This window comes from Acanthisitta chloris, unplaced genomic scaffold (assembly GCF_000695815.1).
Source record: "Acanthisitta chloris isolate BGI_N310 unplaced genomic scaffold, ASM69581v1 scaffold979, whole genome shotgun sequence".
Taxonomy (NCBI): Eukaryota; Metazoa; Chordata; class Aves; order Passeriformes; family Acanthisittidae; genus Acanthisitta; species Acanthisitta chloris.
This window is the reverse complement of record NW_008692887.1, coordinates 85,174-101,514: the sequence shown is the minus strand read 5'-3', so window position 1 is coordinate 101,514 and position 16,341 is coordinate 85,174. Positions and strand designations below refer to the sequence as shown.

Genomic DNA, 16,341 nt, shown 5'->3' with positions numbered 1-16,341 from the left:
ATTAAAGGAGTTTGAACAAGTCTTTGACAAGAGTAATGAAAATGTGAAAATACAGAGCAAGTACACAGTGTTTTATAACAGATGAAAGATTGATTTAGAGGAATGAAATACAGTCAGAGTAAGCGGCTCTCCCTTTGGAAGTGGAAGAAGTTAAGGCTCAGATATTTTAAGGACTGGTCAATTAGAATTCTTTGTAATGATAGCACATAATGATAGGAAGTGATTCAAATTCCAAAATAACCTCCCTAGATGATAAGAATTAAGGAAGATTGAGACAGACTCTTGTGAAAACATGACACAAGGAAGTATGGGCTAGATAAATAAAGGGTGAAGTGAATTGAAAATTTTCTGAAATGGCATGTTCAAAGGGCTGTAACCTGCAGTCAGAAGAGCAGCTGGAAGCCAGTCACTAGTACTCTCAGTGGCTAAGATGGGACACAGTACTGTTTAACTTCATTAATGCCCTGGTTGATGAAACAGAGTGTACCCTCAGTAGCAAATGACACAAAACTGGAGTAGGTTAATACATCAGAGCATCGTGTTGTCCATGGTGGGCTGGAGAAGTGGGTGAACAGGAAGTCTCATGAAGTTTAGTAATAGAAAGTGCATAGTTCAGCACCTGGTGAGGAATAATCCCATTCACCAGTCGACATGAAGGACCAACTGGCAGGAGAGCAGTTTTTGAAAGAATGGTGTGGAGGTCCTGATGGATGAAAGCTGAACACAAGCTAGCAATGTGCCCTTATGGCAGAGAAGGCCAACAGCATCCGGCACTGCCTGAGAAAGAGGGTTGTTGGCAGGTTGAGGCAGCACTGGCCACATGTGGAATGCTAGGTCCAAATCTGGACGCCCCAGTAGAAGAAAGACGTGGACATTCTGGACTAAGTCCAGTGAAGGGGCATGAAATCATTAAGGACTAGAGTATCTGTCATACAAGGAGAGGGGGGTCTGTTGAGTCTGGAGATAAGAAGGCTCAGAAGGAGCTTATCAGTGTGTTTAAATAACTGATAGGACTAGTTAAAAAGATGAATAAAGATGACTAATATAAGGAAAGGCTCACCTGCATAGTGTCTAGTGAAATGACAAGAGGGAAGGTGATCATACTGAAATACTGAAAATTCCATTTGAACCAAATAAGAAAAATAGTTTTACTGTGAGATTAGTCAAAAGATGGGAGAGGTCACCTACAGATGTTGTGGATTCACCATTTTTTGAGATACTCAGTCCCAACTGGACATGGCCCAGAGTGACATATACTCGTTGATCCAGCTTTGAGCAGAGGAGTTGGACTTGCTGATCTATGGTGGTGCCTTCCAAACTCAATGGTTCTGTGTTTTTTTGATATTGGGAACTGTGTTTTGAATGCGGAGAATAAAACAGTGATGTATTCTTAAAGAAAACTGGTGATTGTAAAAATAACTGCAGGGGATTCAATTCAGGTTTCTCTCTGGCATACAGTAGTGCCAATAACAAAAGCAAAAGCAGCAATAACAGCAAACCTCAAAATCACAATTCCTGCAAGAGAAAGGCGTCAGTAAATATAAATGGACAGACTTTTGCCAGTTCCAAATCCAATTTCAATTAGAAAAATAAGCATGTGCTTCAAAGTTTTTTGAAGAAGTGCTGCAAGTAAGACAAATAATAGTATCCTTGAAGCTCCATAAGAAGGAATAAAAACTGCAGGGAGAAATAAACACTGATGATAGAAGGAATCAGAGAATGTCATGATTTGAGAATCAAAGTAAGGATTATAACCTTCACTAGAAATTTTTGCTTAGAAATATAGCAAGGAATACTGTATCAGAAATTCCTTTTAGATGTTATTTAAGACAACAGAACTGGCTGTGTTCAATATTTGCTCATTAGTCATGGAGCAAAACAGCTTCTACATATGTTTTTCAGATGATGTTAGCATGAAAAGATTACTGCAATTCATAAACTACTGGATATTTAGATGAATAATTACTGTTTCTAATTAGAAACACTATTTTTGAAAGCAAGAGAAGTGCTTATATCTCAAAGATTTTAAAGGTACTTTCTATTGGAATTTATCACATATTTGTCTTACACAGCTGGTGAGCATACCAGTGTGTAAAACGGATTTCTGGGTTTACTAGATCTTTGATAGTTTTGGGATGGGTTTGCAGTGTTCCTGAGTGTCTCCAAAATGCTCTGCAATGGCTGAGAATGGAACAGCAGATAATTTCCCACTGTTTACCTAAAGGACCAACTTGAACACAATGAGTGTACAAACTTGTTTTTGAAAGATTGTTAAAGGGTTCCTAATTCATAAAGCTGTGGAGAGTCTGTAGAGAACAGGAGAACTGAAATCACAGGGTTCTGTCAGATCCCCCAGACTTGCAGAAAAGCTATCAAGAGACAGTGAAAAATGACCACATGAAAAGATACTGTATGTACAGAGCTTTGATACTGCACTGGATTGGAAATAAAAATACTTAAGAGACATCATTATGCAATTGACTTTACAGACAAAACAGAAATCTCCAAGGTATTTGACAAAATCAGCTATTGGAAAAAGCCCAACCAAACAAATATACTTGTTTGTACATCTTCTCTATTTACTTTGCCTCATACTAGCTTCAGGGAAAAATATACCGAAGTGTTGAGTTAGAGTAGTACTTCATTGACAAAATATGCAGTGCCCTATGATGTGGTATTAAAAGGATACCAGGAAAATACAGTCATTACAAAAAAACTACTCAAAGAAATAACTTTCAGATATATTTTTACAGAGTGCCAATGAACTCTGTTCTGAATTAAAATATGTGAAAAGGCAGGATAAGTCACAAGAATAAGAGTTTAGAACTGCTAGTTTGCAAGAATTAGAATAAAAAACCTTAAAGTGGATTTTCTAATTATAGCATAAGCAGTATTTTAATCAGTAAGTTTCAGTAAAAACAAAGACAATAGCAGAAAGGTATAGATACACAATTTGGAGGAAAATAGGATACACAGAGAAATAATAATTGGAAGCAGTGAAATATAAAACCCCTTGAGATGTTGATTAAATAGTAGAAGCCCTATAATTACATCAAACAAACAGATAAATTAGATAATTATAGTAAGGTGCAGTTATATGCTTTCTTTAGGATCACAGGGATATTGCCAGCTCATGTTGCCATCAGTGAACATCTAGTTATGAGAAGAATTTGGCAGGTTTTTTTCACATTTTATGGTTGCATTGTAACAGAAAAGACTTTCCTAAGATTTTAGTAAGATATTAAAATATATTACTGCTGATAGCACTACATGAGAGTGTCATATGGAGAAGTGAAGCTAGAGTGGAGATGTAAAGTATGCATAGTATTCCTATTTAAGTTATTAAAAGGCACACTGATTTACTTTTCAAAAAGTAAAATCAAAAGACAAAAATACACAATTTCTGTTTATTTTGAAACACGTGAAAACAACATATGCATTGCCTGAAGGAAATAAGTCTATGGAGTAATAGGTTCCTGGCATACAGCATTGAAAGGATTAGGAAAAAAGCAAGAATTTATGTCAATTTATTTTCTCATTTCAAATTTTTCCACATAATCAAGAAAAACTTTGATTCCTTGTGTTAAATTACTAAATTTTAGAAAATGGTCCCTCTTCAACATCCCTAAGAAAGCAATCTAAATCAGAACAAAATGCTGTTACAGTGTTATAATCTCCTAACGCTCTATATCTGGTGGAGTACAGAATGATTAATACCAGCGAGTTTGTTGCTAGGTTTGTGTCATAGTTTTTCTTAAAAGTGATTTTTTTTTACAATAACTATAAAATATCCTCATAGTGAATTTTGGTCTGAGTTTTTTTTCTTCAACACTAATGTGGGGTTTTTTTTTTTTACAATACAGAAGATGTAAATAATGAAATTCACTCAATTTTTTAAACCGTTACAGGGAAATATTGTCTTATGTATTGTTTTACTACATTTATGACCATCATGTGCATTACAGAAACAGACATAAAATAGTTTTCATAACCCCTGTCTTCACCAAGAAGCAAAATCACATTGATTTTACATCTTGTATCTCATTTGCATTCTGCCTGCTAGTCAGTTTCAGAAAGAGTTTTGGTATTCGTTACATTAACATATTATATTTTTCCAAGAAACAGAATCTGCCACAAAAGTATTTTCCTGTATGTGGAAAAGATTAAAGTAGATTTTAAAAACTACAAGGTCTGAGTTTTAAGACTCTATTGGTCATGAAGTTTTCAGTCTGCTGCAGTGCTATGATTCCTACTATTGCTCTTGTAATTGCTGATGCTATGACTGTTAGCATGATCAAAAAAAACTGATCAGTGCCTTCAGGTTTGTGTTTATCAGTGAAAAGTTAAATTTTGCTAAAAGACAAAATAGAACCTTATCTATCCAACTTCAGGTAGCAATATTTAAAGGTACCTACTACCTTATAAAAGAAGCCTTGAACATGACACTTATTACCAGATTCTGTATAATTTTCTCCTTTCCAGGAAATTTAGTTTATCACATACACACCATCCTAAATTAAAACCAGTATTTTCTGAATATTAGACATTCTTTCATCATTTTAGCTCTGTTTCAGTAGCATATTTTGTCTTCCTAGATCTGTATTTATTCTTAGAATCTGTAAAAACTAATCTTTATTAGAGAAGTGTGATGAATGCCTTCTACTTCTCTTTAAAAAGTAATGGTATGGATAATTGAATTTCCTAAGTAATGGTGTGCTTCATAAGGTCTTAAAAAGATGTCACAATGAGGTTAATATAGTAGTGTTAAACAGTTATGAACTATTTAACTCTACCAGTCCAATTTAAAAAAAAATAAACAAACCCAAACCCCAACAAAAGAACACAGGAAAACAAAACAAGCAAAAAGCAAATAAACAAAACAATGAGACTGTAGATGTCAGGACTTCTATTCTGAAGTTATTCTGATAGAATTTATTTTCCTAAATCCCATGGGAATCTTGTTAATATGGAAAGGTAGCCTCAGACAGCAGTAGCTGCATTTAAAAGATTTCTTCTTAAATAGAGGTTTTAAAGGTTGGCTACAGAAACTAATGGAAGAGAAGGTTCAAGGCTTCAGACTGGCTGTTGATAGGGTCTTCTATAAATCTATAGTGGACTTGCAAGTGGAGGATCTGATAATAAGATTTATTCACTTTACAGTTATTTAGTGTTCCTGCAAAAGAACTATTTATTCTGGGTAAAGTCTCAAGCATGAGAAAGCAAGTCCCTAGCATAGGTGAATCAGAGCAATATTTCTGCTTCAGTTACTCCTTAAAACAGTGAGCATTCACTTCGAAAAATCTACTCTTGAGGCATAATGCTAATAGGACACAGAATGTTTTATTACGCACAGGCCAGAAATTTATGTCAGCACTGATTATCTTAAAACTGGAAATCTGCCAAACTGCTGCAAGATATTTGTCTAATTAACAAAAATTTACTATTAAAAGAGCCAGTTATTAGCATGGTTTGGAGATCACAGGTGAGTTGTATTCTTGAAAAAGATTGGAGTTTATATTGATTCTATAATAAAATCCCCAAATCAAACCTAAAAAAAAAATAGATGCAAAGAAAGAGAAAGTATCTTGGATGTAAAAAGCTGCAATTAATTCTCATTCTCTTTCCTCATTATAGGCTGTTCTGTTGTCTTGCATGCAAATATGTATATGTAGTATCCACAGTCTTCAAGACTGTTTTGGAAAGTGGTGTTAATACTGTCCTTATTAGCATTTTGTAGTGACTAGGCTGTCAGTATGGAAATTTACCTTCAAATGTCAGTGATCCCATGAGGTAACTGCTTCCAGAGAGATGCTAGTAATACCTTGTGCATAAGAATTAATTTGAATTGGTGAGGTTTATGTAGATTCTTTGTACCTCAAAGCAGCTGCAGAAGAAATAAAGGTAAAATTTTGGAAACTCCATAAAATCTCTCTGTGAAAATAATGCTAATCTGACTAGAGTAAGACGGCTCTGTGTAGTACTGACAGGCATGCAGGAGGACATATTCAAGGTAGGAAAGAGGTCTGCTGCACTGTACTGAAACAAATATATTTACCTTTTTTTTTTGCCACACACTGGACTAAAAATTTTGATTTTTCTGTCCCCAGTAACTATTCCAAATATGACAGACCTGCAGATCAGTCCTCTGTCTCTGGTACCCTCTGCCCGGTACTTTACTTGTCTTTTGCTCTCTTCCTCTTAGATGTATTATGTCCCCCTATACCTTTGAAGATGAAGACTGGACCAGTGACCTCTAGAAGTCCCTTTCAACTAAGATTTTTCAGTGATCCTTTGATTATCTGATAATCACAACTTTTTTTTGCCTTCTGGCTAAAACGCCTTCAGGTTTTCTCTAGTATTAAAATCTTCAAATTCTTCATTATATCCACTATTCTGCATTAAATCCACTCCAAGATGGATTTATTCATACTTAACCCTTTACTGTGATCTCTGCCTTCCATATCTTTCCTGTGCTTTTATGTGCATTTTCTTTATCTTCATTGTGTCCTTCCTTTAATTTATACTACTTTGTAGTTCACGTACCTCACAAATTCCACACAAGAATCTCCCAACAAAGCCTCAAAAACAAAGTTTGTTTGGGACATAGATAACATGTTCTGTAATTGTAATTACTGGATTTCTGTTTTTGCATTGTCTGATGACATTGGTAGAGCATGTTACTGAAATGAGTTGTAAGCTATATTTAAGTGAGCAGTGAGAAATATTGGATTGCTTCCTCCAGTAATAAGAACAAAGGTAGCTAAATGGTTCCCTTCTCACAAATACTTAGTGAACAACCAAGTGTCATTCTTCCTCTTATATGGTTCAGGGTAAAGCTGAAAATAAAAACAGTCAAGGTAAATTTCAGCAAGAAAGTGGAATTTTCCAGTCTATAAATGTCTTCTGAGTGTGTTCTTCTAACTTCTAATGCTAATGTTAAGTGGAAATAGAGGTTTTTGTTGACTTTTTTTTATTTCCTTTCTGTTCCCATTTTATGGGGATAATCAACTAAGTTCCAAAAATGAATGTAAATCTTCAGGTGAACATAGACATATTAGTTAAGAAGAGAATGTGAAAAAGATAGCTTCTGAGCCCTAGATCCTTTGACTGGCATCACATGTGAAAACAAAGAAGGATAGATCTCTCCATTTATCAAAAGAAACTTCAACTTTCTCAATTATTCTTTCATTGCGAGCGTACATCACTGGTGGCTTTGAAGCCAAGTATGTGTCTAATCAATGTTTTCCAGAATTCTGAGCAGAGATCATTAAAGGTGTGACAAATACAAAGCGTTTTACAAATGACCCTCTTTGACAGATACATGGTGTGGATTAATCTCAATCAAAAGCGCCAAGGTGAATAACCAAGGCTTAGACTACTAATGTTTCTTTATTTTTTTCATTTCTTCTTGTGACCAGGAACTTTTAAAATGCCAACTGTAATAATACCCCATTCTTCTGTTTTATTGCATGTGAAAGATTGACTTTGCTGTGTTCTACTGATAGTCTCATTTCATTGGTGAAAGTAAAATGAAGCTTGTCGTCTCATTGATTGATATTTATATGGACTCCAGAAGGTGTATATTAGTTAATTATAAAAAGTTTAAATACATAATTCTTTCAACAAAGTAAAATTACCTTAGTACTTACAAGTAAGAACAAGGGAATTAGGAACTGAAAGGAATTGTGGCTTTTTCCCCATTTTATCATGGAAAGTGTATTCTCATTGACAGGATTCTATTTATTGTGCTGTTTTGAGGGTTAAATCTAAGGATGAGCTCTCATGAAAGTACATATCATAGCCTAAGACATTCTTACTAAACATGGCTTTTTTCCTGCTAAAGCTAAACTCACATAACTACTTTATGAAATAGCATAATAACTTGTGAAAAACCTGGACTCAGGCTTGGAAAAGGCTCATCTGTACCTATGCATTCATTTTTTTTTTTATTTTCTTAACTCTTTAAGGAAGTGTTGCAAAAAAAATACTTTAGTATTTTTTGTATTAGGTGTAATTTGATACTGTGATGACATTTTCACATCAAAGCAATTGATCGTTTCTTAGCATATTGTGTCACAGTGTTTGATAAGTCCAACAGCTTTCTGCTACTTCATTTCCAGAGTAACTTGCATTTAAGTGACTTAAGACCCATATAATACTTCCCCCTTTTTTAATTACTATTTTTTCCAAACAGTTAATGAAGCACAGCAAATGTCTTTTAGTATGTTGCTACCTAAGTTTTTGCAGGTGTATCTAGTTCTCATCTAGTTATTGTGTTAATAACCCACTTTTAAATTGAGGATGTCATTAAATATTGAGTATTTCAAAAGGCTTAATACCCCTTTGTGTGTTTTACAGACAATCCTGGGCTGGTGAGCCATGTTCCAGTTGGTGTTAGAATCCTGGATGTCAATGACAATCCTCCAGAGCTTGCCAGAGATTATGATGTAGTCGTCTGTGAAAATGCAAAACCTGGTCAGGTAACTCCTACAGTTAACTCCAAATGATAAAGAAGAATTACTTTGTTATTGCCACATATGTAAGAAGTTTGATTCAGGGGACACATATAATTCTTTTTGATTTAATTTTCACATTTCACATTTGATTCAAATTTCTAACTGTATTGGGCTGAAGGGAGAAAATTTGGGAATTTATTCAATATATCTTTCTTGTTGCTGCAAAAAAAAATAAATTCCCAAACTATTTTATGTGAAGGCAAGTAAAACTTTAATCTTGTCAGATAAGTGACAGAATTTGACAGGCCACTATCCTGAACAAAGTGGATGAAGCAGATTTAACATCTCTGATCTAAGTGTCACATTGTAAGAATGTTTCAAATACAGCTCACTGAAATGGCTGATGAACGTGGCTGCCATCCTCACTTTTTTCATGTTGATTGCCCTTTTCTGTGCAGGGTTGTTAAGGAAAAGTCATTGTTTGGGTTTTTCACAACCTTGGGCATGGGAAGGGTCAGAACCAAGTTTGAATAGTTGAATCACATTCCAGCCACTGCTCCTGTGACTAATGCACTTCATTGCAATCCAGGGTTTGACAATTTTACCAAATGCCTTTGTTTTTACCCACCACGCTATGCTAGTTTTGCATTATTGCATTATTGAATGGGTTGTATGTTTCAATTATGAGTTCATATCTTTCCTGAAGAATATATTAATAGTAATATACACTAGTAATATGTTTTTTTCATCAAATTCTTAAAAGTGACATACATAAATGCATAAATGCATAGGGATATATTTCTGGTTTTAAAGTTGAGAATATAAAAATGCCATACTTCATCCGCCTGGTCAAAGTCATCTTGATTCTAACAGTGGCCAAAAGTTGACACCTAAACATGGCAGGCTGTATGACATTTACCCCAAGTGCTACCCTGGTCTTAGATGATTTGCAGATCATTTCCTGATCCAAATGCTGTTTCTGTGTTTTTCATAATCCCTTAATAAACATCTCTCATCAATCTGTCTAGCTTTTCCTACAACAAACATAAACTTTTGATATCTGCTACCTCATGCAGCAAGGAATTTCAGTTTAATTACGTGCTTCAATAAGACCTACACTTTTTTTTTTTTTTAATCTTCCCATGCTGTCTTCAATCGATATTTACCAGTCTTTGTGTTGGGAGGGAGAGAGAGAGAGTGCAGTTGATCCTTATATATTATCGCTGTGTCACGCATAAATCTTTAGCGCATTGCCCCTCAGCCATCTCTTGTCCAGACTGAAGAGTCCTACTTAACTGGGACAAGTTGTGATAAAGCCCTTTTTAGACTTCTGATCATTCATCTTTTCCTCCTCTAAACTTTCTCCAATTCCTCTCTATTCACCTTGAGATGGGGAATCAAGATTCAAGATGCAGGTATGCAGTGGTTTATAGTTCTTGTAATAGTTTATGCTTCATAGTATATGATGATCTCTGCTTTGCTCATTTCCTAGCAATTTCTAACAGTGGCTTTGCTTTTTAACCACTAGTAAGCACTGAATGCAAAAACCTGCCTGCTATAACACCAATATCACTAGAAGTAATAGTCAGTTCAGAGATCATCATTATTAAGGAGTACTTTCGGGGCAGGTAGCTTGGTGTGTAGCTGCAGTGTGAGCTGCAGGTTGAGCTCTGTGGGGCAGGAGCACAAGCCTGAGGCAAGAAGCCATGAACTGCTGACCCTTTGCATAACAAAGGGCACAGAGACATGTGGCCCAGCGAGGTGACCAGACAACCCCCAGACTTTTCCACTCTTAGACTGTGAGGGCATAAAAGCTAAGAGGTTTCTTCGGGGTTTCTCCTTGGAGGTACCCAGCTCAGACTGTTCTTTTGTTATTTAGTTATGGCATCGTGATTAAATTATTTTAATGATCTGAACGTCTGACACTCTGCTATGGGAAACCTACAGTCGAGCCAGTAAAGAAACCTGTGTGAGTGTGGTGTGTGTAGCTGTGAAGGGGCTTCGGTCCCAGCTCAGATAGGCTCAGTAACAGCCAGAGTGGCTCCTGGATGGTCAGACAGGGAAGTTTCCTTAACAGTGATCATGAATGTGAAGTTAAGATTTGTATAATGAATTTCATTTGTATTGCCTGACTGCTGAGAATTGGAAGGTCTGTAGGATCAACCCTTCCTCTTTCCTTCCTTGAACAACTCAGTATCATAAGTAGATTTAGTGGCTGATAATCCTATTCTTTATAAGATGTTTATTATTACACTGACCAAGAAGTGGCCCAGCATAAATAGGACTTTCTTTCCTTGTGGAATAGACAATTTACAGAAGAGCCCCTATTTCATGTCTTTTGAGCAATCGTGTGCAAGAACCTTTCCTGTTATTTAATGACTTCATAGTTTTCTTTGGTGCTCTTATTGAGGCACCTCACTCAAAATCCTGGAAAGTATAAATAAGTCTTTCTATAAACCTAATAAGTCTTATTGTAAAAAAAAATAAAAATGCTGAAAACAAACCATTAAATCTCTTAAGCATTGATTGCAATTGCTTTGAACTTATTCTGATATTTTTAAAATTACATAATTTAGCAATAAATGTTAAGGTATTATAAGCAACACTAAGCTAATGCATGCAGTGATTCTAGCTCAGAAACGCTGTTTGCCAGGGGTGGCGTTGGTAATTAGCTAATGTTTCATCACAGACTTTTAACTTTCCAATAGTAGTTTTACAAGAGGTAATTTATGGGACAGACCTTTAAGGGATGCAATAGCATTTGCTCCCTATTTGGGTCAGTGTTGTATTTTTCCCTGAGTTACTGTTGCAAGTGTGAATGACTCCTGACCTCTATAGCATTGCAGTTTATCACCTAAGATTAATGCTACCATAAGGGACTCTACAAGCAGTAGTTTCAAAAGACTGGACCAGCTTGCTGCTGTACTCTCAAACTAACAAGTCTCCATTATGTACATGACGTGCTAATTTTTATTTGCATTGCACAACAAGGTTTCAGAAAACTGTGACACTATTGCACTGTACAAAAATCGAACCGAAACACCAAAGTACATGGCTCTTGCTCAGAGATTTGAACATCTAGCCTAAGGAGACACAAACAAGGATTACAGATCAAGACAAGTGTTCCACATGCAAAAAGGTGTACCCAGATGGGTGATTTTGAATCACTGAAAAGGCAGTATTAGTCTGAGTTATCCATCGTCTTGTGAGAGTGCTTCATAAGATTTATCACTAAAGAACAACTTCTGTTCCACTGGCACTTCTACGTGACTGGTGCTTTCAGGTTGGGTTCCAGTTCTGCACTGTCCTGTAAGAGTCCATATTTCTTCCCTCAGCACATCTATTTTGAAATTATTATGTGCAAGATAAACTAACCAGTAGATTGTCATTGGAAGACCTTTGGTGTTTGCTTGCTTGTTATCAAAAGAGGTTTCTATGGAGAAAAATCACAGTATCATCTAATTGCAGAGCCTCTGTCTCCTTCTTCTTTTTCCCTCCACTTAACTAAAAAACAAAACAAAACAAAAATTCCTTAAGTCCTTAATGCTTAAGGATTAACCTTCAATGACCACCCCTAAGGTGTGTCAAAAAAAAATGCATATGAGAAGATGACAATTTGCATGCTGAAGTAGCAGCTTTGCACCCATAGTAATCACATGGTTGAGAGGACAGTCCAAGCATCTACAATAGATTCCAGATGAAGCCTGGTAGATGGTAGATATTATATATTAAAGTAGATAAAGCAGCTGTGATATGATCTTAGATGGCATTCAGTCTTGGAGAATTCTGACTTCTAGACATATACTGGTGTGAATTGTGAAATTTAGCCAATGTAGAAAAATGACATTTTGCAATCATCCACAAGGGAAATCAATGTTAACTGGCAAGGAATGCCTCTGCTATGTGTTTGTTGTGGGTATATTTGCTTGTTTATTGATTCAGTTCTAAAACGGATCTGAGTAGAATTTAGCACCTGCTCTCTATCCTCCTCAATTAGTGCTCCTCAGTTCTTGAAATTCTCTTTTCTCGCCAAGTCTTGCCTTTAATGAAAATAGCACAACCCTTTAATTTCATCTTATCAGTGCTGTCAACTGAACTTTACTGCAGCTGATATTATGTGTCTGCATTTTTATTTTAATCAGCTTTGGTAAGGTACATGTTCATGTCTGCCAATAGGCTATTAAGTATTTGGCCAATTAATTAGAAAAGGTTCACAGTACATTTGGATGTCAAGAGGACATATACGTTTGTTTCTCACCTCTGAATGAATGTCTTAGAAATCTTTTCTAAAAGAGTGTGAACTTTCTATTTAAAAACAGTTCTCTAAAGATATTTTGACCTGTCTTATTAGACATACAATCTTTATTTTCTACATGGAAAAGCATGTATTCTATACCATCTGGTGCTGTACTTTTTACACATATTGGTGAATTCAGGGAACACTTGAATTTCCATATGTGAAATCAGGGAGTATAGACCACGTATTTTTGGGTTATAGTTTTAAAAAACAAATAATTTTTATACTAATCTTGTGGCACTGAGGCCTTGATCAAAGGTATTTTTGTTGTGAAATGGTGTGTTCTTGAAGTAAGATTCTGTAAAATGTCACTGAATGTTTTATCTACAAAGGGCAACAAGATGAAAATTTATCTACTAGGCTGTCAAATAAAAACTGAAAGTGGATGTCTATCACGACCCACCTGTATGGGGCATGATATTCTTTATCAATTTTCACCAGGCTGAACAAAGACACCGGATCACGTGTCAGGGAACTTTAGGTTTTAACTTTGTCAACCAGCCAAACAATTAGGCTCAAAAGGTGTTAGTAAGCAAATACTTAAATTTATACAATTGTCTTCCACGAGAGTGGAAGATAACAAGCTCTTAGTGGTGCATGGTACAGTTCAATAACTTCTCAATTCCCACCACAGACCTTTTAAAGATGCAGACTCACAAGCCACAACACACAACCAAAGGTGCTGGCTAACAAACCACAACACACCTATATTCAAAGGTCCTGCTTATAAGCCACAACACCACTTTTCACGGTCTCCCCGCTACCACAAGAGACCTTAGTCTAAAGGACAGGGCAAAGTATGATAACCCTGCTTTGCTCAGGCAGAGTAAAGGAACAGGAGAAAGGATATCACCGAGTCCATAGATCCTGAATTGGTCTGCCATGTGCATAGTCCAGAGCCTGCAATTGCAAGTCAAAAGAGTCACCCCACAGTCCGCAAAGTGAGAGGAGAAAAAGTGTAAAAAGCATATGCAAGGGTCCTGATCCACTTCCCTTTTTTTTTTTTTTGTTGACATGGTGCACACCTCTTATGTCAAATAGATTTTTCACTCTATTCCATTCATGTGTGCACAGCAACGCTTGGAGCCCTGCTTCAGGGAAAAATGAGTCAGGAGGAGGGGGGGAAGCTGAGCAGGAGTCTCCAGGTAAAGCAGGAGATCGACTCAGAACACATTGCCCCACCACCACAGGGCCCACTCCTGCAATCCCATCTTACCTGGCATCACATTCAGAATGTTTGACACAGAATATGCTTGTATTTCACTGAGAAACAGTACTGAGGTAATATAAATAATATTTAATGAATTAATATGTTTTTATTGTGTCCTTATCTGAAGATTTTACAGCTGTATATGGTGTTTAACAGTATTTTTAGTATTTTAATAATAACATCAATTGATTCTTTTGAACATATTCTTCCATCACTGTTTTGTAATCTTACTTTGCCTCAGACCATTTCAACACTATCAACTAAATATATCTAGCTAAGAAAATCATATATTTATGTTTTCACATGGTAGTTGTTTCACTAGCAGTTATACCACCTTTGCAAAATTCAGTAGTGAACAATTAGCATATTCCAAACTTTTAAACCAATATTGCCATGTCTTTGTTAAACTGCACGATTATAGATGTTTCAGATTGTTTCAGATTAATGTTACTCTGCTACACTTCAGCAAAAAAGTGTTATGACCAACTTTTAAAATATTCTTGGCAACCATCATCAGTATTGTTAATTGATTCAGGTATATATAGGCAATACAATATACCATATCATATATAGTAAATGGAATCAGCATTATGCTATATTGATTGGTCATGGTTTAACCCCAGCCAGCAACTCAGCCTCATGCAGCTGCTCGCTCCTTACCAGTGGGATGGGGGAGAGAATCAGGAGAGTAAAAGTAAGAGAGCTCATGGGTTGAGATAGGGACAGTTTAATAGGAAAAGCAAAAGGTGCACTCGCAAGCAAAGCAAAGAAAGGAATTCACTTACTGCTTCCCATGAACAGGAGGTGTTCAGACATCTCCAGGAAAGCAGGGCTCCATCATGTAACAATGGTGACTTGAGGAGACAAATGCTGTCACTCTGAACATGTCCCCTTTCCTTCTTCTTCCCTCAGTTTTATGTATTGAGCATGACACATGTCCCCTTTCCTTCTTCTTCCCTCAGCTTTATGTATTGAGCATGACACCATATGATAGAATCAACTGGGTTGGAAGAGATCTCAGAGATCACTGAATCCAACCCTACTGTCGTTACTAGACCTCTTCGATGGTATGGAATATCCCTTGGATCAGTTGGAGTCAGCTGTCTTGGCTGTGTCCCCTCATAACTTCTTCTTCCCTCCCATCCCCCTTGCCAGGGGACAGTACAAGAAGCAGAAAAGACCTTGATGCTGTGCAAGCACTGCTCAGCAATGTCAAAAATATCTCTGTATTATTAACACTGTTTCCAGCACAAATCAAATCCACAGCCCCATACCAGCTACTGTAAAGAAAATTGATGCTACGATAGCCCAAACCAGTCCATGGCTTTAAAATGTATTTTGTTTGCTTCTTTTATCTAAATGGAGGCAGGGAACAGTATGCTGTCTTTCAGTTTTAAAACAGATGTGCTGGTTTTAGCCGGGATGCAGTTAATTTTCTCAGTAGCTAGTGTAGTGCAGTGTTTGGATTCAGAGTGATAATACTGTTGATAATACACTGATGTTTTGGTTTTTGCTAAGTTGTGTTTATACTAAATCAAGGACATTTTCTTTCTTGTGTCTTATGCTCTGCCAGTGAGAAGATACACAGGAAACTGGGAGGGAGCATAGCTGGGACAGGGTGACCTGAACTAGCCAAAGGGATATTCCCCACCATGGCACGTCATGCCCGGGTTTACAAGCAGGAAGGGCTGATCCGGGGGGAGGTTCGGGGTTGCGCTGCTCCACGGGTGGTGAGCAATTGGGTTGTGCATCACTGATTTTGTTCTTTTTATTATTCATTAGCATTTTAGCTCGTTCTACTCTTTATTATTATTAAACTGTTCTTATCTCAACCTACATATTTTACTTTATTTGTTCTCCTCCCCATTCCTCTGGGTTGGGGGGGAAGAGGGGGGAGGAGGGAGTGTGAGCAGCTGCATGGTTCTTGGCTGCTGGCTGGGGTTAAACCACTACAACAGGCCAAACCACTTGAACCTGCACTTTTTATACTTAAAGTTCAGTCCAGGCAGACTACAGCTGAACACTGAACAGAGAAATTCTCATGAAAAGAGCATTTTCCCTCCCCCTTTCACATTTCCCTCAGGATATCCATCAGCTCTGTGCAGCAGTCTGTGTGGGCATCACTGCCTGTATCACGAGAACAACTTTTATTGGATTCCACTTTAGCACTTGACTTTCAAGACCTAGCATGAAAATGAAAGTAAAGGTAGAAATACTGTTTGGTTCCACGTTCCAAAAACTTAGATCAATTTTAGTAGAAAGTAAATTTTAAAAACCACCAGGGCTTTCGAAGGCAAAGGTCCTAACTTTTCAAAAATACCTCTCTCGTACATGGTTGCTGCGTCCAGTTCAGTTCCTTTTTGGGCAAACCAAATTAA

At 36.7% G+C, this 16,341-nt stretch overlaps 1 protein-coding gene across 1 annotated transcript in view; it reads left to right on the top strand.

The window, feature by feature from the left end:
- The window catches only part of LOC103809956 (cadherin-18), a 69,690-nt gene that overhangs the window by 39,084 nt on the left and 14,265 nt on the right, over window positions 1–16,341 (top strand). Inside the window, exon 6 of the mRNA XM_009082830.1 lies at window positions 8,359–8,480. Coding sequence (XP_009081078.1) covers window positions 8,359–8,480 — 122 coding nt within the window. The remainder of the gene's footprint in view (window positions 1–8,358; window positions 8,481–16,341) is intronic.